Source organism: Crassostrea angulata, chromosome 1 (assembly GCF_025612915.1).
Source record: "Crassostrea angulata isolate pt1a10 chromosome 1, ASM2561291v2, whole genome shotgun sequence".
Lineage (NCBI taxonomy): Eukaryota > Metazoa > Mollusca > Bivalvia > Ostreida > Ostreidae > Magallana > Magallana angulata.
In genome coordinates, this window is record NC_069111.1 from 29473519 (window position 1) to 29495709 (window position 22191).

Consider the following 22191-nt stretch of genomic DNA (forward strand, 5'->3'; position numbering starts at 1 on the left):
CAGATTCAGATAAACACGAAATAGACTTTAAAATCGAATCTATACCCAATTTTAATGAGTCAATATCAAGACAGGGTTCGTTTTCCGCTGTTTTTTTGTTTTTTGTTATATGGCGTTTTTTAGACGGCTTCGAGCTCGCCTCAGATGCTTTTCTTTTAACTCCAGACCGTACACGGGATTTACCCATCGTATTATTGGACCTAGTTTGCATTTTGTCAGCATTATCGGGGATAACATCGCTGTCAAAATTATCATCCGTGTTCTCCCCTAGTGACAAAATATCATCCATATCCGACATAATTCTACTGGCCGTTAAACAACCGAAGTGTCAACGTCACGGTAGAGAATACCTGTAAAATTATACAGGAAAGAGAACCAGAACTACGTTCTTGGTATACACAAAATAAGTTTTAATTTCTGGACTTCGTCCTAGAAACAAGATATTATAACACCTGTATGTAATACACAGGTCTGAGTGAAATTTACGTTATGCCCGCTCAGGAAAAAGAATGATGCCGCACGAGGCACATCGGTTTATATAGGGGTGGTATACAGTGTTGTCACATGATTATACTCTATTGTTAAAATCCTTGAATGTTATGCCTCGCTGAACTGAGGAAAGTAATGCTATATGATACCCTCGCAGAGCCGAAAGGCGATATGTAATAGAATGGTTATCTGTGTGCCATTAGGGAGCAAGGGACAGTTTCGAATAAAGTACCCGTCAATATTTTTGTAAACTTGAGAGTTGCGGTACTAGAAGGCTTATGAGTGTTGCCAATATTCATGAAATGATATTTAATGATTATCATTAGTTAGAGGGGTGTCTGTTGTTGAAATTGATATGCAATATGTAGGCCCCTTATGTTAGGTACATGAGAATCAGAAGTAAAATGCGAAACCTGCGGCTATGACTGTTGTGCTGACTTTACACAGTGAAATTGCAAATTACAGACGGGAGGTAAAATAACACGAAAAGTAGGTGGATGGGACATTGTAAACTATACACCGGTAAGTTTCTTACATGTGATAGTGCAACATGCACGCGATACGGAAGGTCAACCCTCTGCAGGGAATTAGCTGGGGGAGGTCTAAAAAGCTGAAAAATCATGAAAAAATAGAAAAATTTGAAAGGGTCAAAATCTCATAAAAACCAGTATGTAGAGAATTTTACAGGTTTTGACTAATAATTTTCTTCAGAAATTGGTGATTGGCCTTATAAAGAGTGAATTAAAGGTATTTGTGCTGAATGGGAACTGAGGAAATTCTAGTTACAGAGTTCCGACGACATGCATCCCTAGGCTACAATGAATTGTATCAAAAAAAACTGTCCCCTGCCACCTAAAACGTTCTTACCAATGAAGTTACCTGAAAAAGAATCAAACGCTAACTGTATACCTTTAAGCTCTCTCCATGTAGAACTCATAACCGTTTTATTTTCTGTCCATCTTTTGTGGAAAACATGTTCATTCAATTCAACACTATAAGCCGCAGCGATATAACTTGCATCAGAATATACTAGAACATGAGAAATATAATCTTGATCCATACGCTTAAGCTTAAGTTTGCGTAGATAATCTTGCCAAAATAAACAACTTTTTAACTGCTTCTGGAAAAGATAATAATAACAAACGATCCCAAGAAATTCTATTCTCAATGGCTAAGTAAATTTGTCTTGTCATTAAACTGGCAACATTTCCCACCACTGGGTACATAGCAATGATTTTGACTGCTGCTCTGGCCAATTTCCTTGCTGTAAAAAGAGAAAATCTATCAATTAAAAACTTAATTGAAACAACTGCATCATCAACTCATCTAGGTATGCTTAAAGAGAAAGATGTCGCGTTCCAAGTTAAACCTAGCAACCATAAGCACTGTACGGGCTGTAATACTGATTTTTTCAAAATTTATTAATAAACCCGCTTTTTCTAAAGTATCTCTGACATGATCAGAATTCTGCAAACATTTCTGAAAATCTTAACCAAATCCTAAACCATCGTCCAAATATAAAACTATGTCAATTCCACTATTTCTCCAGTATTTGACAAGAGGTCTTAAACATTTTGTAAAAATGTAAGGAGCCGAAGTCAAGCCGAATGGTAAAACGCTGAAACAATAAAATTTGTTATTCCAGGAAAAGGAGAAATATATCAATTGCTGTCTAAAAATATCTATGTGGTGATACCCTGATATAAGATCGAACTTGTACAAATGACAATCTACTTTGAAAAAATCTACAGCATTGTTCGAGTCTTCAGATTTGATCCTTCTTTTAAGAACATAATATAGTTATTTAATTGACTCATCTAAAATCAACCTCTTTTCACCAGAACCTTTGTTAACAGCACCACTCAGCGGACTGACAACATACGGCCGGAATGGGACTTCTTGCATGCATCCTATCTCTAATAACTCTGAAACAGACTTGTCTTCAAATTCAATATTATCTTTTGCAGATTTATTATTTTTGAAATACATACAAGGTGGAATACTTTCAAAAGGAACAACATAACCTTCTCTTATAGTATCTAAAACAAATTGGTTAGCACCAATATATTCCCAAAATTTGATTTGTTTACACAAATTGCCTTTAACTCCTTTATCCACATTAACTGGTGTTTTATCAAAATATATAATTTTATGCGGGTCTCCGACTGGCGCATGCGTTTTCAATCTTCAGAATCTGTAGCAAGGTCATCGCTCTCGTACTCTCTGACCGTTGTCCAACTTGCAGGGGACTTATCTGCTATTCTGATTAACTTGTTCCTCTTATTCAGCTTATTAATAAAGTGTTTCTGCACCTTTGCTAAATCACTCAATAAATCAGCATTAAAGTTAATATACTGTATCTTATTTCTTTCGTGTTTAAACTTTACTGACACTTCTCTCTTGATAGACTTAGTAATGTTCTCAATATCTTTACCGGAAACTGATACTCTCCGGCTTTGAGATCAAGTATGTCCGAAACCAGTTAAATGTGTCTGCGAGGTCTGACCGTTCAGGAACTTTATACGTAGATTGTCCAATACTGCAGGTTGTGGTCTAGTTTCAATTGCAGGTTCTTCCAATAAATTGTCTTCGTCTATTTCTCTGTACGAAGCGAGGAAATCAGTCTTGGACGGTCGAGACATCTCAGAAGTCTGTTGCACGATAGGCAGCGAATTCTCGAATAACTTCTACTTTAAGCACGTACCCAGGTAACTCTCGATACGCCTGAGTAACTTAATTTACGACCAATCAGAGATTGGATATAAATATAACAACAACATTCAAACACGTGTTACTTGTATCATTTATGAATATATTTATCGCTACAGACGCTACTCCTCTGAATCCAAACGATATAGAGATTTGGAACTTTTACCAATGTTTTCAGTACACTTAGGGGGTTCTTCAATCTATATATACCGAAAGGATCTGAGGCCCCCTTCTAGTAGTTATTGCCCCTTAAAGTATTTAAATTTCTAAAAAAAAAAAAAAAAAAAACCACTTCCAACTTTTTGTATTTTTTGTCTTTGAGACTTCGGGTCACTTTGGATTAAAACGTGTACCTCGGCCAAACAAAATGTCATAAAGGTCAAATGCCAAGGTCATTTGGAAATATGTTAATTAATGAGTTTTTAGATCGCTTTTGTTTAGGGGGGTACATAAAAACTTTTTATGGATGAAGTAGGACTTCTTGAGACATTTCAAAATATAACCCTTCAGCCCCTGCTTTGAAACAATTAGTAATTGCCCCTATTGTACAGAATGCTTGATATCGCTATATCTCATAAACCGTTAGAGGTAGAAACTTGAATCTTTTACTAATGTATTCAGTACATTAAGATGCTTCTTCCAACTATCAAACCGAAAGGGCCTGAGGCCACCTTCTAGCAGTTACCGCCCCTGAAAATTTATTTTGTCAAAAACACCTACAACTTTTTAACCTTTCATCGTAGGGTCATACATGTAAAACTACTTTAATTTGAAATGTTGACCTTTACCAGTCAATATGACGTAAAGATCAAAGGTCAAGGTAAAAAAAATAGCATACTTGTGTTTTAGACTTTTTTTGTTAAGTAACGCAGAGAAAAAATGTACTTTAATTATATTGAAACAAAACATAAAAAAATAATGAGTTGGAAAGACCTCCAATTATTCGAGAACAATTAGTCTATTAGTTTTTAGCTCACCTGAGCCAAAGGCTCAAGTGAGCTTTTCTGATCACAATTTGTCCGTTGCCTGTCGTTGTCGGCGTCGTTGTAAACTTTTCACATTTTCATCTTCTTCTCAAGAACCACTGGGCAGGTTTCAACCAAATTTGGCACAAAGCACCACTAGGTGAAGGGGATGCCAGTTTGTCGAATTGAAGGGCCACGCCCTCTTTAAAGGGGAGATAATTGAGATTTATTGAAAATTTGTTGGTATTTATCAAAAATCTTCTCAAAAACTATTCGGCCTGAAAAGCTTAAACTTCTGTGGAGGCATCCTCAGGTAGTGAAGATTCAAGTTTGTTCAAATCATGGTCCCCGGGGGTAGGGAGGGGCCACAAGAGGGGGATCAAGTTTTTCATAGGAATATATAGAGAAAATCTTAAAAAATCTTCTTTTCAAAAACTATCAGGCCAGAAAAGCTCAAATTAAAATGGGAGCATCCTCAGATAGTGAGGATTTAAATTTGTTCAAGTCATGGTCCCCGGGGGATGGTAGGGCCACAATTGGGGGATCAAGTTTTACTTAGGAATATATAGAGAAAATCTTTTAAAATCTTCTCAAAAACTTTTAGGCCAGAAAAGCTCAAATTAAAATGGGAGCATCCTCAGATAGTGAGGATTTAAATTTGTTCAAGTCATGGTCCCTCGGGGGATGGTGGGGCCACAATTGGGGGATCAAGTTTTACTTAGGAATATATAGAGAAAATCTTTTAAAATCTTCTTCTCAAAAACTTTTAGGCCAGGAAAGCCCAAAATAAAATGGAAGCATCCTCAGGTAGTGTAGATTCAAGTTTGTTTAAATCATGGTCCCTGTGGGTAGGGCGGGGCTACAATTGGGGATACATTTTTATATTGAGAGAAAATCTTTAAAAATCTTCTTCTCAAAACTATTAGGCCAGGAAAGCCCAAATTTGAGTGGAAGCACCCCAGATCGTATAGATTCAAGTTTGTTTCAATAATAGTCAAGGGGTAGGGTAAGGCCACAATGGGGGATGAATTTTCACATAGGAATAGATAGAAAATCTTTAAAAATCTTCTTTTTAAAGACTATTTGGCCAGAAAAGCTTAAACTTGTGTAGAGGCATCCTTGGGTAGTATAATGCAAGTTTGCAAAATCACAGTCCCCAGTGGTAGGGCGGGGCCGTGATGGCGGTTTGAATTTTTACATAGGAATATATAGAGAAAATCTTTAAAAATATTCTGGGAAAGTTTTCGGTCCTAAACTCAGTACTTAGTGTGAAAGCACAGGTTATGCAGATTTAAGTTTGATGAAACCATGATTCCATGTAGAAAAGTGGGGCCACAAAAGGGGGGGGGGGATATAGCAATAGAGAAAAATCTTCTTACAGGTACAACATCAAAAGGGGCTTGGTATTCACCAAAAAAAAGAAGTGGATAAAAATTGGCAGATTTTCTATTTTTTTTTTAGCAAGATCTACTGTACTTAGTTGTCAAGATATTTTGATACTGTAATGCTAATTTGATCAGAATTAAGGCAACTATTGCTCAGGTGAGCGATGTGGCCCCTGGGCCTCTTGTTATGCCCCCCTTCGAAGAAGGGTGGGCATATTGCTTTGCTGCTGTCTGTCAGTCGGTCGGTCCACCAACAGTTTACGTTCATTTTCTTTGCAGAGGATGAACATATTGAAATGAAATTTAGTATACAGGTTTATCATGATAATATCTACGTCAAGTTCGATATTGGGTACGATCGAGCAATTTTCAACAGAGTTATGGCCCTTGGACGTAGAAAAATTCAAGTTATTTGCAGTTTCCGCTCATTTTCTTCACAGAGGATGAACATATTGGAATGAAATATGGTATAAAGGTTTATCATGATGATATCTAGGTCAAGCTTGATATTGGGTACGATCGAGCAATTTTCGACAGAGTTATGGCTCTTGGGCGTAAAAAAAATTCCATTTATTTGCAGTTTCCGCTCGTTTTCTTTGCAGAGGATGAACACACTGAAATGAAATTTAGTATACAGGTTTATCATGACAATATCTAGGTCAAGTTCGATATTGGGTACGATCGAGCAATTTTCAACAGAGTTATGGCCCTTGGATGTGGAAAAATTCAAGTTATTTGCAGTTTCCACTCATTTTCTTCACAGAAGGAGCACAAATTGATATGAAATTTGGTATATAGGTTTTTATCTAAATAATATCTAGGCCAAGTTTGATTTTGGGTATGATAGAGCAATTTTCGACAGAGTTATACCCCTTGGACTTCAGTTATTCAGTTAAAAGTCCAGTTATTTGCAGTTTACGTTCTTTTTTTGTGTGGATGTTTCCAAGGGAGGGGGGCATAAGTGTTTCACAAACATCTCTTTTTTTTTTTGTTGCATTGTATTGGATTGAAACTTAATGCGTTAATATGATTTCAAGGGACCACATAATAAAATAGAAATGGATTATTTTAAAGGTACATGTAAGATTATATATGCTCATCCAGTAATATCTGCACAATTTTAAAGGTTACATATAAGCCGGATATTTTTTCCTAAAAGGAATTATAAACCTTATCTACACTTCAGTTTATGAAGATAATCATGGTTATTTAATTGCATGAGTTTCTCAAAAGAATTTAAAATAAATCTCTTTTCAATGTCAATTCAAATTTTCAGTTCTTTTATATTTTTGCATAAATAATTGATATGTCATTTCATAATATTTTTCTACCACATTTCACATGGAAACATAATAAACACACACACACACAGTCATTTTATTTGACACAACACATAGAAATTCAAATATATCATTTATATAAAATTTCATGTCATTCTGGTCTTTAGTATTACTTTCGTATCCCGTATACCGATCGCGATACATTGTTTTGAAAAGAATAAAAATCCCCGAAATATTCCGAATAAATAATGGACTAAGTCTTGATAAAAACGCGCCTAACACGGCAGTCCATGACTTTACATTTACGAGCAAATCAAAAATATGCAATATTCTTTAAAAGGTGTAAAACATATTTCTAAATGCAAATTTACTTTTAATTCATAAAAATAAGCATAATATTAATTCTATTATTTAAAAAAAACTATCCTGCAGACGCAGTAACAATATTTAAATGTATATCAAACAACTAATAGCTTTTCAAAAAGCTTGCCTGACTAAACAAAATTATTTAATGGAAGCGTGCATGGATTGATGAGGCTATCTTTTCAAAAATGAATATTAATTTTCACTGCTGATCATAAATTCATAAACGGAACGCTTATTATTTAAGAAGAAATTTCAGTATTTTTCTTTGATCTAGTGCATGTCCATCACTTGAAATTAAATGATTTCATTTTATTTTAGGAATGCACATGCGTTTATCATTCAAGTAATTGCATGTAAGCTTGAAAGTGGAAGATAAAACAATCAAATATCAAATTGTTTTTGTTATAGTAAGAAACATCAAGAAAATAGGACGTATTATCTTCATTCAAAAAACCTTGACAAGCAATTAAACAGGGGGTGGGGGTTCTCAAAATCATGAAGGAAGTCCTAATCCGGGGGTTGAAGGGGGCGGGTAGTTTTTGTTGTAACTTCAATACAATTCAATTAAAATCCCTTATTTTCAGTGTTATATATTAAATGCTCCGACAAAAGAGGAGGGTAGGGGGCACCCATGACATTTCCATTTTTTTGATAAGTCAAGTTAAGAAAAGTGTCTGCTGCGAAAAAAAGTGGGAGAGGTAGCCCACCCATCCCCGATGCTGCGTTCCTGTGATACATGTGTACACACGGTGTGCTCTAAAGTATTCTTATGATCCCCATTTGAACTAGTCAACTAATCGGCGAGCAAAAACTATGAATGAGACACATAATGGCGCGAAGCCTTGCGTTACCAATCACGCAGCAGCTAAGATCTCCGATTGTTTGTATGAACTCATCCACTGGCATATTAGATCAATTGGAGGGGATCAACTGATTTTTTGACATTTGTTTTGTAACAACTATATTTACATTACTTTACACCGAATTTGTCAGAGGAAATGTATCGAATTAACATATATACACACTTGAGTTGTAATTGTATTAAGTATATTTAGTACGACACATGAGTTATTACACCCTGAACTCGCCCAATTGATAAAAAATCTGGACACACCTCGCTTCGGCGTATTAGCTCTCCAGTAATTATTCCAGCTACATGGATTCATATTTGTTTGAATTCAAAGTGATGATTCATTTTTAGTGACGATAATCCAGCATCAATTATTACTTGCATTGTACATGTACCGTAATAGGCAATGTATAACAACGTGTTCCGTTGACACCCCTGCCTCGCACCGTTCAAATATGACAAACTATTTTTTAAATAAGGATTATGCTATGCACACACGTGCATGGTGAACAACCCTTTAACTTGAAAACTCTTGCTCACTGTTGCTTATTACATCATATATAACATTTTCATTAATTGTAAATGTTGACACATTAAACATGCATTGGTTTACTTTTTTATGAAAAATCTTGATATTGCTTGCCCCCATTGCCTGCACTGTTTCACACCTATAAGTTAGAATGCCTGACGACGTCAGGCAATGGTGGTCCGTAACAAGGGCACCGCTAAGCGGAGCATCTCCTCGCGACATGAATTATTGTGAGGAGGATGCATTATTTAGGAATATACATTTATGTAAATGTAATTGAGGAGACCAAATTGTACTAACTGTAGTGTATTTAGGGGGTTAATTTAAATGTCAATTGGGATCGGGTTCGGGATCCGGGGTATCGTTGTAGTGTTGTTCCGTTTGCCAGGCCGAGGCCAGTTGCACGTTGTCTGTCGTGTTCTTGTGGTTTGTTAGCTTTTATCTTCTTCATTCTTAGTTGTTAATATACGTTTTTACCTAAGTGATTTGTGTTGTTGTTCCGTTCAATAGTATAATAACTTTATTGGCGCTGCGAGCAGGGTAATTTAGTGGTCATTTTAGACCGGCGTGGTGCTTAGGGGACACCACGTGGGTCGGCCATGTTTAAATTTTGTTAGGTTTTGGGTTTGTGTTATGTTACTGTTGTGGTAGGACGGTGCATTGTTGTTCAATTGTATATTGTGATAATGGAGGGAAAGCAGGGGTTGAGTAGTCAGGGTAGGAAGAGTTCCTGGTTCATGAGTGGCATGGGTGTCCCGGGGGCATGGTAGTTGAGCCGGAAGGCTTAGCAGGAGCCCAAGGGAGGGATACAATTGCCTGGGAGGGATTCAAGTCTGACTGGAATGACCAGCTTTGCGGTCTTTCATCTCCATTTAGTCCACCAGGGTGTGCTGGGGAGGAAGAGGCGTCTCTCCCCCAGGGGTGTAATGGTGGTGGCACAGCTAGGGATACAGACCCAACTGGGGATAGACATGCACGAAATGTTGGGACTGTTCAGGGGGATCCTACGTTAATGGCACGGCTTGAGGCCTTGGAGTCCCAGTTGGCCCAAGTGACACAACTGCTGATCGGGCTGTCAGGCTCCATGGTAGGCAGTTGCTCTCAGGGACTTAATCCCAGGGAGGACAACAATAGTATACGTAGCACAGCAGTCAGGGGGGATGCCATTTCCCATTCTAGTAACACTGGGGTCACATCAACAGTTACTTGGAGTGTAGTAAGTGTTCCTTGCTACACTAGTGTCACACCAGTGTGAGTATGGGGGTAGTTCTGTCCCAGGGAACTCTATTTTGGCAGTCAGGTAAACAATGCTTTAGTCAGCCAGGCTGGGATACATTTTGACCAAAGTAAGGGGGCACTATCCTGTGGGGAATCTTTGTATAGTGATGGGGGCCCGTCCATCCTTAAGGTATCTGAGGCTTCTCTGCCTCAGGTGGGGAGCTCACATAAGGGTAGGGAATCCCCTGGAACCCAAGGACAATCCCCTGGAACCCAAGGCCACTCAAGTCTTCTTGCAGAACAAGGGTATGGTCTAAGGAGTCACTTTGGCAGCGGGATGGCACATGATGGTAACCTCGGAGTCGTTATGACACAGGGGGGATAGTAGTGTTTTGTTAGTACCTCCATTGGCTAGGGAAATGGTGTCACATAGTTGGTCCAGGTCAGGGCGGAATGTACGTCCCAGCAGAGGCTAAATGTCGTCAGTATACTAGTAGCTTAGAGTGGGGTCTGTTCTATGCTAAGTTTAGAACACTTGCCAGGTATTATGGGTGGAATGATGATGACTGTCTGTTAGCTCTAAGTGTTTCAGTGGAGGGGCCAGCACTCAAGTACTTCTATATTCTCTCGTCGTGGGGTGAGGAATTGAGTTTCCGTGAAATAGCCTGGCGATTTGAGCAGAGATTTGGTAAGGGAGCACTTCAGGCTGCATCTCAGGTAGAATTCTACTCTATGACCCAAGGGGAAGAAGAGAGTCTAGAGCAGTGGGGTGACCGTGTCATGGAGGTTGCACAGTGGGCTCTACGGGCTCAAGTCCCAGGAGAAGTGCTTCAGGAGCAGGCAGTCTTGCGATTTGCAAAGGGTTGCAATGACACGAGAGTGGGTAGAAAGTCCCCCCTCCACTGTAGATGAGGCAGTCAACCGAGTGAAGACATACCAGCTCAGCCATCAAGTCTTTGACCCATGTCGCAGGGAAGTACGCATGGGTCCGTTGGCAGGCAGTCACAAGGACTGGGTTGTACCGTTGGCGGTGAGGTTATTCCACCTAACCGGGGAGTATCTACCTCTGGGAAAGGCAAGCGCCATCGGTGGTCCGGTCGTTGCTTTAAGTGCAGGCAGCGGGGACATTTTAAGGGAATGTCCGAAGAAGTATTCAGAGCCCTCAGCTGGTACAGGTGTGAGGAGCAAACATGCTAGGTCAAAAGTGTCTCAGAAAGTTGATGCTGAGAAGGGCATTGTGTCGTCAGTCGGGACTGGGGGTGCAGTAGGTTATGCGGAGGGCGCATGGCAAATACCAGTAAAGGTGAATAATGTTCAGGTCAGCGCTGTGGTTGATACATGGAGAAACCATGACGGTGGGTTCCCTTGGGGATGTTCTTGTAGAGATAGGAGGGACCCATGTCAGGCATCATGTATACGTTGCGCCATTACAGGTTGACATGCTCCTGGGGATTGATTTCATGCATGGGAATGGTGTTGAGCTTAATTGTAGCACTGGAGACCTCAGCTTTGGAGCAAGCAAGGTGCCCATGTTTAAGGCAAACTCACCCTCTGGATTGCGGGAGGACATTTGTACACCAGGACCACCCTATGGATGTGAGAGGCCGGCGTAACCCGGTGCCATGGACCCCGCCCATTGCGTATCCTGATGCTCGGATAAGATGATAGACTGTGTTGCGTGTGATCATTGCAGTGACTGTGTGTGAACTTTCCGTTGTGACGTGATTAATTGACTGTTAATGTATGTTTTCTTATTTTAAGTACATTATGAATTGTCCATCACAGGGGTTATGTATCATTGTGTATTTGTGATGTAAGTGGCTTCGGTGGGTCGGAATTGGGGCATTCCTCCTCAAAATGGGGGGGGGGGGGGGGATGTAGTGTATTTCGGGGGAAAATTAAAATGTTAATTGGGATCGGGTTTTTTTTAACTTTACTAGATCTAAATCCAAAAAATATCAAGTTGTTGATTTGAACTGTTAACTTTGACTTTAGTTTCACAGTAGTGAAGCGGAACTAGTTATTGTCAAGTCGTACATAAAATTGTGTTATTATAACGATATATTAAAAAATATTCAACTATTGACAGGGTTGTCTTTTTACCATGCCAAATAAGTGTACGAAGTTTGATAAATATCCGTGCAAGGGTTTTCTTGTAAGGTTGCTTCTAAGCTGAAGAAGACACACATACACACATGTACATTTACACACACACGCACAACAGCGATGCTATATCCCCTTCACAGCAAGTTGCGCGAGAGGATAACAATTAATCGGCGCTTCTGTGCATGTAATATGACCTTTCTTCACTGAAAGTACAACTTGCAGATATATCGTTTTTCCCTCCATTACAGTTAATTGGAATGAGTCATAGAACCAAATAAACATTTTTGGGGGAAATACGTTTTATACTAACTAAATGCTGTTTTCTAGCAGAAGTCTAAGTTTTTACCTTACTTACAACTGACTCATAAGAAAAAGTTTATGAATTCACAAAATTACTTATGAAGCATGGGTCAATTATGTATAAATGTAGATATAACATGAAATTTGAAATATTTTTATATTGATTTTTCAATATTTGTTATATTTACTAATATATGTTAAAAGAAATCATGAAAAGTTTAAGCTATTTTTCTGAAGTTTAGTCTGCATTGAAAACTAGAAAGCCAAACTTACACCAACCTTAAATAATAGAATAATACAGAATGTTGATTTTCCTTTTGAAGAGCTTTCCGCGTTTTAAAAAAAGATGCCTTGCTAAACTTATATGAATATTACTGTAGGTTTTGTAATTAAATATATTGTTCATTTGATGTTGTATAATTATCACCAAATGAATATATGATGCAAAATTATCAAACTTGAAGGGAACACATTTCTCATAAACAGAGGAGCGAACTCATCACTCATTAGATTAAATGATATAGTATTTATAAATAATTTAAGCTTGTTACATAACATTATGGCACTGGTTGTGAAACACATTTCTACAGACTGTGTCAGTTTAATTATTTTTAATTTATTCATTCTTATCAATTTTCGTGCATTTGTGTTAAAAATAGCCTAGCGGGCACGATAATGAATGAAAAATAATCATTTAAAGAAGAAGCTTTTATTGTTTGAAATTTCATGCATATTATCTTATTTAATCTTGGTTGATAAACTTTATCTTTATAAACATGAGAAAAACATATTTGACTCGAACAAAAAATCAATGTCAATAAATAAACTTTATTAGAATTTGAGAGTTATATAATGCAGGTAGCATCATGTACATGGTTTGCAATCTTAACTATTTTAGTTCTGAAAATTAGGTTCATAGCAGTGCAAAATTGATTTCTTTCATAATTAATTTATTTCGAATCTGAATAAATTGAATATGTTAATGAATGCGACAAAATATTATGATGGTGATTTGAATCAATTCTTAATTAGGACATGGTAATTTGTTCCTTACAGTGATTTTTACAGGTCATTCTTGGCTTTAACACAGCAGCTACTTGTTACAGTTTGACGCAAGCGCACAAAAAAAAGTTCTTTAGACGTCTAAGGCAAACATAGAACCATAGGGGGCTTTGTGTTTCATTACTTTTTTTTAGAGAACGCTAGTATTTTCAGAATTATGTACTATATCATACGTATATGGATTTTACCTGCATTTGTTTGCTGTGTACATGCATCAGGGCAGTTATGGTAAGATATTTACAGCAAGAAAGAAGAAAGATAATGTTTTCTTACTTAAATTTCTATTAAATTAAAAAACTTATGAAACCCAGAATGTGTCGCGAAAATTTTCTAGTGAAATATATTAAAAAGCATTTTTGCCTATTTGAATAGTTAAAAATGAAAAAAAAAAGCATAGTAGAGAGAATTTATTTTCTAGTATAATTGATTTTTAAAGATCAATGAAGAGAAGTTGGCTGGACGGAAAAATATGAGTTTTAAGAATTACTGGTTTGGCAGAGAAATAAATTTTTTAGAAAAAATTTTAAAATGAAATATTTTATTAAATACATTTACTAATTAATTTTGATATGCACTTAAATCAATTAATTGTGAAACGACTCATTTTCATCTCTTTTTTTAATGTTTTGTTTTTTCATGGGGTGTATTGGAGTTATGTGATAAACAAAGGTCTTCTCTAGTTTGAGTGGTGTGCTAAAAATGAAAAAAAAAACGCATAGTAATATCGTAAATTCAGGTAACACTTTAAAACCTAAAAAAGTTTTGCCGTTTCACGACAGACGATAATTATAAAGTCCTAATTCGTAATTAAGTAGCCCTAAGCTTAGAACCCAGATGGCAACTATGATTTTCTAGTATGACTAAATAAATTTTCTCCAGGGGACGTAAAGTGACAAACATAATCAATCAGTTAAATATAATAACTAATTTATGACTACCATATCAAAAATCTTAGATGCTAATTAATGTAAAAAAAAAAAATCAGGACTCTTTATACATTCTTTTTACATTGCATACCGGATAATTCTAGTTCATTGTTAGCATTTTGTGTAATTATAGCGATTTTCTCTAATTTTGATATTTAAATGCTACCCAAGATATTATATATCATTATACCAGACTATGATAAAGTTTGATTTTTTTTTTCGAATTGCTTGTTTTTTATTCTCGTCATTGAAAAAAATTCACTGAAATAGTTTCACCGGTTGCAAAAGGTCTAAATAAAATCAATATTAAAATTATTTTTTTAGTGTTGTAAAATATCCAAATTTTATAGAAGATTTTGAAGCCTCCTAATATAAGTTTTAATGATTATGCATTCCAGAATATCAATATAAAATGTGTGCTATTACTTTTTTTTTTACTATATATTATTATATTATATATTTAACATTATATTTTCTTTATAGCTCTGAAGATAATGTTCAAACTGTCGGTAGAGTTGTCTTTGGTGAGGCGAGAGGAGAACCGCGGGAAGGACAAATAGCGGTGGCCTACAGCATTGTCAACAGAATAAAGCACGAGGGGTATCCGAATAGTCTCACTGCGGTAGTGAATCAAACAACAGAAACCGGCGGTTACCAATACCACACTCTGGATCTGGAATCTCATACTCAAGCTTGGAATGAAGCAAAGGTTGAACAAACTCTCGAATACAATAACACCATCGAGGCCTCTCGGGACGTACTCTGTGTTGGAGTGAAGGATCCGACAACATGCGCAACGGATTTCTGCGCACTTGATCCCTGTCCTGCAACTGCTTCCAATCCATGGTGGACTACCATCAACAAAATTAAAATTGGAAACCATTACTTTGTTTGCAAAGTTCCAGCCTAAACCTTGCCTATATTTCATTGTGTTAAATCTGATAATAATCTTAAAATAAATTGATATCCACCATGTGATATGAACATTCGTCCATGTTGAAAGCTTAAAGTTAACTTGGTGATATGTTTTTTACCCTTAACTGTCGCAGAAATAGTTAACTAAGACAAATAACATATGATTGTAAATAAGTTCTGTACGACATCTACAACGTTGACAGAGAAATAATACTTTAGGTTCAAGATCACAAAAATGTTATTTTCTTCCAAATCTCTTGGTAACAAGTTGCAAAAGCTTTCCCTTTACTTAAAAATGCTAAAAATTTGTAGTTTACCGTAAATATTTTGAAGGGCAGAAAACCTTTAAAAAAGATTCAAGTGCAGAAAAGTTTATTTAATTTGACTACATACTCCAAACTTTCAATTGGTTAATGTCAACCTCATAATTTTAAAGACGCATTAGATGTAGCTTAGATTTTAGCAAGTGTTTAATTCACCTTAGTCATTGAAAAAACTTTTTAATTACTACGTATTATATCAAAACTCATCAACAATAAAACACATCCTGATTTAAAGCTGCATGGTCCGATTTGTTCGCTCTTACGGTATCAAATAATTTTCGGATCCATACAAACCAATTATCTTAGGAAGTTATAGACTTTCGCCTATTAACACCAGCAGAATAGGTCTCCTTTCAAAGTTAGGAATATTCAAAGTAAATAAAATAATTTCTTTACGGTCATAAAGAAAAACGTCAATCAAAACTGCATAATGTGAATGTTTAGAAAACAAAAGGGACATTTAGAAATATAAGCGAACCAAATGTACACAGGTTTATTTTTGATTTGCCAAATTATTTGACCTTTATATTAGGCCAAAAAAATATGTGTTTCCTATTTTATCAAATTTTAAAATAGGGTAGGTAGGTCGGCTTTTTTTTAATGAGCTTTTAAGTTTTCCCCTTTCCTAGCATATGATTTTTCTGTACAATTAGAAAATGAATTTTACAGGTGGAGCAATCATGGATAGTGACAACTTTTACAGAATTAAAGCTTTCTTAAATCTAAGGTTGATTTGGAATGTATACGAAGATTTTATTTTCATGTAAATAGAACATATAAATATGACAGCCACTATAAATTAACAGAGTATAATACTCACTACCACAAGTATATTATATATTAGTTATTAGTTCTATTTTCCTGGTCAACTGACATAACAGTAAGTATTAATATCGTAACCGTAAGTGTTGAATTCAGAAACAGAGGAAATTCTGGTTGATCAGACGAGAGCCTTAAAATTAAATTTTTTCAATAATTAGAAAAAATGAATACATAATTAATGGTTTAAGACTAATTTTAACAAATTCATTTGCAATTGAACTGCAGCATTTTAAAATCATATTTATAATGTGAATGATTGTTGGGCCTATTCAAAGACTTACGATGTCTGCAGTCTCCACACCCAGAAATTAAAAAAAAAAATGCCTCTGCTTTTTTATGGCTTACGGCCATCTAGTTGCCGGATAATCTTTACGGCAAAGAGTTCAGTTAGCTGAACATGCGCGACAAAAAATAGTTCTATTCGAATGTTGCAAAGTTAACTGTTTGTTGTTCATAATAAATATCTGTAAGCAAGATTATATTTTCCATAATTATGTTATTATCACTTATGTTATTGTAACCAATATGAATTGACTTTATTTAAATAAACTCGAAATCTAACGCGAATGAATATTAACTGCAGTGTTTTTGCATAGAGGTAAAGGCCCCCGCCATGCATCACACAGTGCCGCCATGCTTTCCGCTATGCATACTTACATGTATTATAAGCAAAAAATCTTTTCCCAATTATTTCAGATCCTAACAGTGATAAGTAAATGTAAAGTTGTCGTTATTTCGTTCAATCTTCAAAAAAACGTTGGCACCCGCAGAGAGCGTCGCTAACTTCGATCGACATCGATCTCAGCAAGGGGGAAAGTGTTTAACGGTTAAAGGACTGTTCTTATGATTGAGATATATTGAAACTGGGATTATAAATCAGTAATAAATGCATAAATAGAGGGGCAATTACTACTTGTTTAATATAATGTGCCTTCTTCGACACCTCAGCCATTAACGAATGTTGGGGATTTTCGTGAGGACTAATCGCCGGAATGGCGACGGAATAGACGTAGTGACATGTATAAAAAGGTCGATTACTTGTGTTGTGTATAAGCTATTGCCATTCGGTTTTCAGTTTTTCCATCTATGGATATAGGGCTATCGAAATATATAAAAATATTTTAGATAATTAAATGTTTAATATGCAAAACCTTTGCCGGAATGAGCTATGGTCGTAAAAAATAGGCGCCGGAATGAGGTAGTCGTCTTCATAAAACAGTTAATATCTCAAAAAGTTTTTAACATTTTTGCATTCGGACACGATTTTTTTTAATTATTACGACCATATCTTTGAAATATGTAAAAATTGAATCCATATGTTTTGATTTGATATGTAAAACCTTTGCCGGAATGAAATGTTTTCGTTGAAAAAGAATGCCGTTATCGTGCAGTCATTCCGACATAATCACCTGTATCGTTAATACCCTCGAATATTTTTTTATTCGGTAAAGATTTTTTTCATCCTGAGATATATACCTTTCAGAAAATATATAGTTTTGTATGATAAAGTCATATCAAATGCTCAAAGCCTTTGCCGGAATGAAAATTTTACACACAAAATTTACAAATCTTATATAATCGATTCACTCAAGTATCGCTCAGGTAAAGAAGCCATAATACAAAGAGGTGTGAACAACGCCTGTAATTTTAAAAACACAACGGGACTTTATTAAAACAACACATTCCAATAAAACAACACATATTTCTCAAATTTATTCACGACAATGGTCGTTACAAAGCCAATCTGTACAATCATTATTTACATCAGCACATTTTGAATGTTTCCAAACGTTACAATTTTTTTACCTAATTTAAAATCACAATCTACCATTTCATCCACCCAATCTGGAAACCCACAAGAACAACAGCACTTAATATTGTTAAATTGTTAAAATCTTATGTTTTAAATCTGAAGTGTCAGAACTTTGTGATGAATTCTGTGGAAATTTTGTAAATTTACCATTTTCTAAACATTCAACAAGATGATTTCTCATATATTCTGATTTGAAAGAGGTTTTAATTTGGAATGAATGAGCGGGATCGAAACAAAATTCTACAAGATTAACAATTGCAAAAAGTCCACAATCACAGCTATTTTCCTGTTGTTGGACATCTAAAATCTTAATAGGTATTGAAGTGTTATCACGCCCATAAATAAGAGAAAGTTTCCTTAGGCACCTTTTCTTCATTGAAGCTGTAACTTTTGTCCAAGAATGAACACTTGTACGCACACTGGGGATTGGAGCACTGCTACTGGACACACTTGGCAAGCGGGGAACAGGAGCACTAGCACGGGCCACACTTGCACGCACACTTGGAACGGGAGCACTGCGAGGGGACACATTTGCACAAACACTGGGGATAGGAGCACTAGCACGGGACACACTGGGTACACTTACACGGGGCAACGACGGCCAGATGATTTCGTCGTCGAGATCGGCGGTGAATTCCGGGATGACAGTCGGCTGAGTTGTTCGGAGCAGCGCATCTATGTAGTCGGTTGGAATCGGATCTTCTTCGTGGTCTTCACACACACTCTCCGGCTGGCAGGTAGGGGCCCTCACACACATAGACGATCTGATGCGCGACACAAGAACCTGGATGTCGTCGTGCAGCTGTTGAATTCCTCTTCGCGTCAGATGAAGTCCGTCCCTTGATAGAAGTCGTCTGTTGGCTGTCCGTCTGTCAACTCCGAACGAAGGATGGGGGGGGGGGCAGAATTCCAGCTGCGTTGATCTTGAAGCTATCATCTTTAATCCATCGTTGATTTCTTGCGCTCTACTGTTGCATCCATCGATGAATCCAGCGTTGTTCCTTGCTCCCTCGAAGACGTTATAATCCCTGGGCAAGACGGCCGACGCTATGATCCTCGCTGTTGGGTTTGATGTCCAGATGATCTGTTGTCGATGGTTCCTCCCTGGGGACGTTGTTGGTTACGGCATGAAGGACGATGATGTCGTGGTCTTTGACGATTCCGGAGAAGAGGGCCCACATCTGTTCTACGCGAAATCCTGATGTACAACGGACGGCGGTGTTGTCCTCCAGCTGAACATGGTGAAGATACTTCAGCTGCGAATCTCCCACGAATAAGACAGACATTTTACACACTTGAACACACTTTTTCTCAATATATCACGCACTTTTTCACTTAAACACAAACTCACAATTTCACAATATATCACGCACTTTTTCACTTGAACATAAACTCACAATTTCACAATATATCACGCACTTTTTCACTTTAACACAAACACAGAATTTCACAAGAGATCACGCACTTTTGAGAAGCACTATTATAACTTGTAAGAGGCAGGTTGATAATATTAGCAGGTGAAAAGTTTTACTTTAACAGGGGTTTATATATGATTCTAAATTTCTTTTCAACCAATGAACATCGAGATATTTCATTATCAATGCTTATAATTGTAGCAATTAATTATCTATAAATTTTACATATCACAGCTTCCATGGACAAGCAGCTTCTAACTATGTAGCTTTTGTATATTCTTATTCACTTTGATGTAAACAATTAAATCATCATTCGATCCTAATTATCACGGCTTACATGGGCAAGCAGCTTCTATATATTTAATTTTGGTACATTCTTATTCACTTTGATATTTAAACAATTAAATCATCATCACGGCTTACATGGACAAACAGCTATTTTTTTTTAGCTTGGTACTTGTCTACTAAATTCAGCAAAGCAATTATAGATAATTATTTATAATGAACGACATGATGACTTTATTAATTCTAATAACCACCATTAATGTGGGTATGTTAAATTTGCATATTTATATATATTTTTATATTTATGAAATATTGTATTTTAAACACTTAATGCTATATATGGTCTATGTTGAAGAGTTCATCTTGTACATGTGTTTTAATTACAGGCGTTGTTCACGCATCTTTGTATTATGGCTTCTTTACCTGAGCGATACCTGAGTGAATCGATTAAGATTTGTAAATTTTGTGTGAAAAATTCTCATTCCGGCAAAGGTTTTGAGCATTTAATATTACTTTATCATACAAAACTATATATTTTCTGAAAGGTAAATATCTCAGGATGAAAAAATCTTTACCGAATAAAAAAATATTCGAGGGTATTAACGATACATGTGATTATGTCGGAATGACTGCACGATAACGGCATTCTTTTTTAACGAAAACATTTCATTCCGGCAAAGGTTTTATATATCAAATCAAAACATATGGATTCAATTTTTACATATTTCAAAGATATGGTCGTAATAATTTTAAAAAATCGTGTCCGAATGAAAAAATGTTAAAAACTTTTTGAGATATTAACTGTTTTATGAAGACGACTACCTCATTCCGGCGCCTATTTTTTACGACCATAGCTCATTCCGGCAAAGGTTTTGCATATTAAACATTTAATTATCTAAAATATTTTTATATATTTCGATAGCCCTATATCCATAGATGGAAAAACTGAAAACCGAATGGCAATAGCTTATACACAACACAAGTTATCGACCTTTTTATACATGTCACTACGTATATTACATCGCCATTCCGGCGAATAGACCTGCCCGGGATTTTCCAAGATCTAAAAATAGCACAATGTTCCCTCGATGGAGTTACCTTGGTTGTGCTATGATTAAACTGTTTATTTGTCGTAAAAATATTGGAAACTTGAGACCAAATGTATTCAAATACGAAAAGAATATACAGTTAAGCTTGATTGCAAGTCATATACGGAAGCGATGTCACATTACTATAACATAGAGACATCGTATAGTATGTCTCTGAAAATGACTGTGTACACATGTCATGTGAAGAGAGACTGACTGCAAAGTTATAGTGCAGTACTGAATTTTTATCAAATTTGGTGTCAAAACAAGTTTGCTGTAATTGCATAGTTCTGCCTTTTTCTTGCCCCCCCCCCCCCCCTCCAAATAGTTTATCTCTGTACAAAGGGAAAAAAATAAAATAGAAGGTGTTAGAACTGCCTTGTGAATCTATATTTCTTATAAAAGCTTGTGAAGGTCAGCCTCTTAAAAAAGTAGAAAAAAAAACCCAGAAAATATGAATAAATATACATTTAACACTGTGCCGGATAATTATGCCAGTGCCAATGTGGCATTTTTGCACCCGCTTAAGATGCAGTTTCGGAAAAATCCATGTATACCAAATGATAGACCATTGTCTAGAGAGTATATAACCACTTTTGTTTTTAGTGTGTTTCACCTGACAGGTGAGATATTTACCTTTAAAAATGAATATCCCATCGGAAAATGATAATTCCCATAGGAGAATTGACTCTCCTACAGGAAATATTGACAATCCTATAGGATTTTTTAAAAGTCCTGTAGGAATTATATTTCCTATAGGAGAATGGTAATTCCTGTAGGAATTTTATTTAGACATGTAGTTTTCCTATAGGATATTAAGTTTTCCTATCGGATTTTATTAAATCCTATCGGAATTGAAATTCCTATAGGAAGTTCTTGTATTCCGATAGGAAATTTCAAATTACCTATAGGAATATTGTTTTTCCTATGGGAAAAATTATTTTCCTATAGGAATTCATATTTGAAAGGTAAATATCTTACCTGACAGGTGAGATACACTGATAAAAAATGTGGTTGTTAACTCTTTAAGCAATGGTCTATCATATGGCATATTTGAATTTTTCGATATATGCAGCTTAAGCGGGTGCAAAAATGCCACCTTGGCACTGGCATAATTATCCGGCACAGTGTTATTTATGAAATACAAATAAAATGGAATAATACTTGTTGGTGTAGATTTCATGAGCATTCATTAATTATAGTACATATCATCATTTGGTAATATTATTTTTACGCGCAATGATTTTGCGCTGGCTGTGGCCCTGTTACGTCGCACCGTGCACCAACTCTCGCGCAAGTTCATAGTGCGTAGGAATACAAGGTATACTGATATTTGAGAGCATGT

General features: G+C 36.2%; 1 protein-coding gene across 1 annotated transcript; it reads left to right on the top strand.

The window, feature by feature from the left end:
• The first annotated feature begins 13189 nt into the window (after window positions 1-13189).
• LOC128159909 (spore cortex-lytic enzyme-like) lies at window positions 13190-15152 on the top strand. Its single transcript, XM_052823135.1, has 2 exons — window positions 13190-13487; window positions 14669-15152. Exons 1-2 carry the CDS (start codon window positions 13417-13419, stop codon window positions 15093-15095), a joined length of 498 nt encoding a protein of 165 aa, XP_052679095.1. The 5' UTR covers window positions 13190-13416; the 3' UTR covers window positions 15096-15152.
• The last annotated feature ends 7039 nt before the right edge of the window (window positions 15153-22191 follow it).

Coding starts and splice junctions, on each gene's coding strand:
- LOC128159909 (XM_052823135.1), top strand. CDS start 13,417: ATGTACTATATCATACGTATATGGATTTTACCTGCATTTGTTTGCTGT. Junction 13,488..14,668: donor CATGCATCAGGGCAGTTATG/GTAAGATATTTA, acceptor TTTTCTTTATAG/CTCTGAAGATAATGTTCAAA.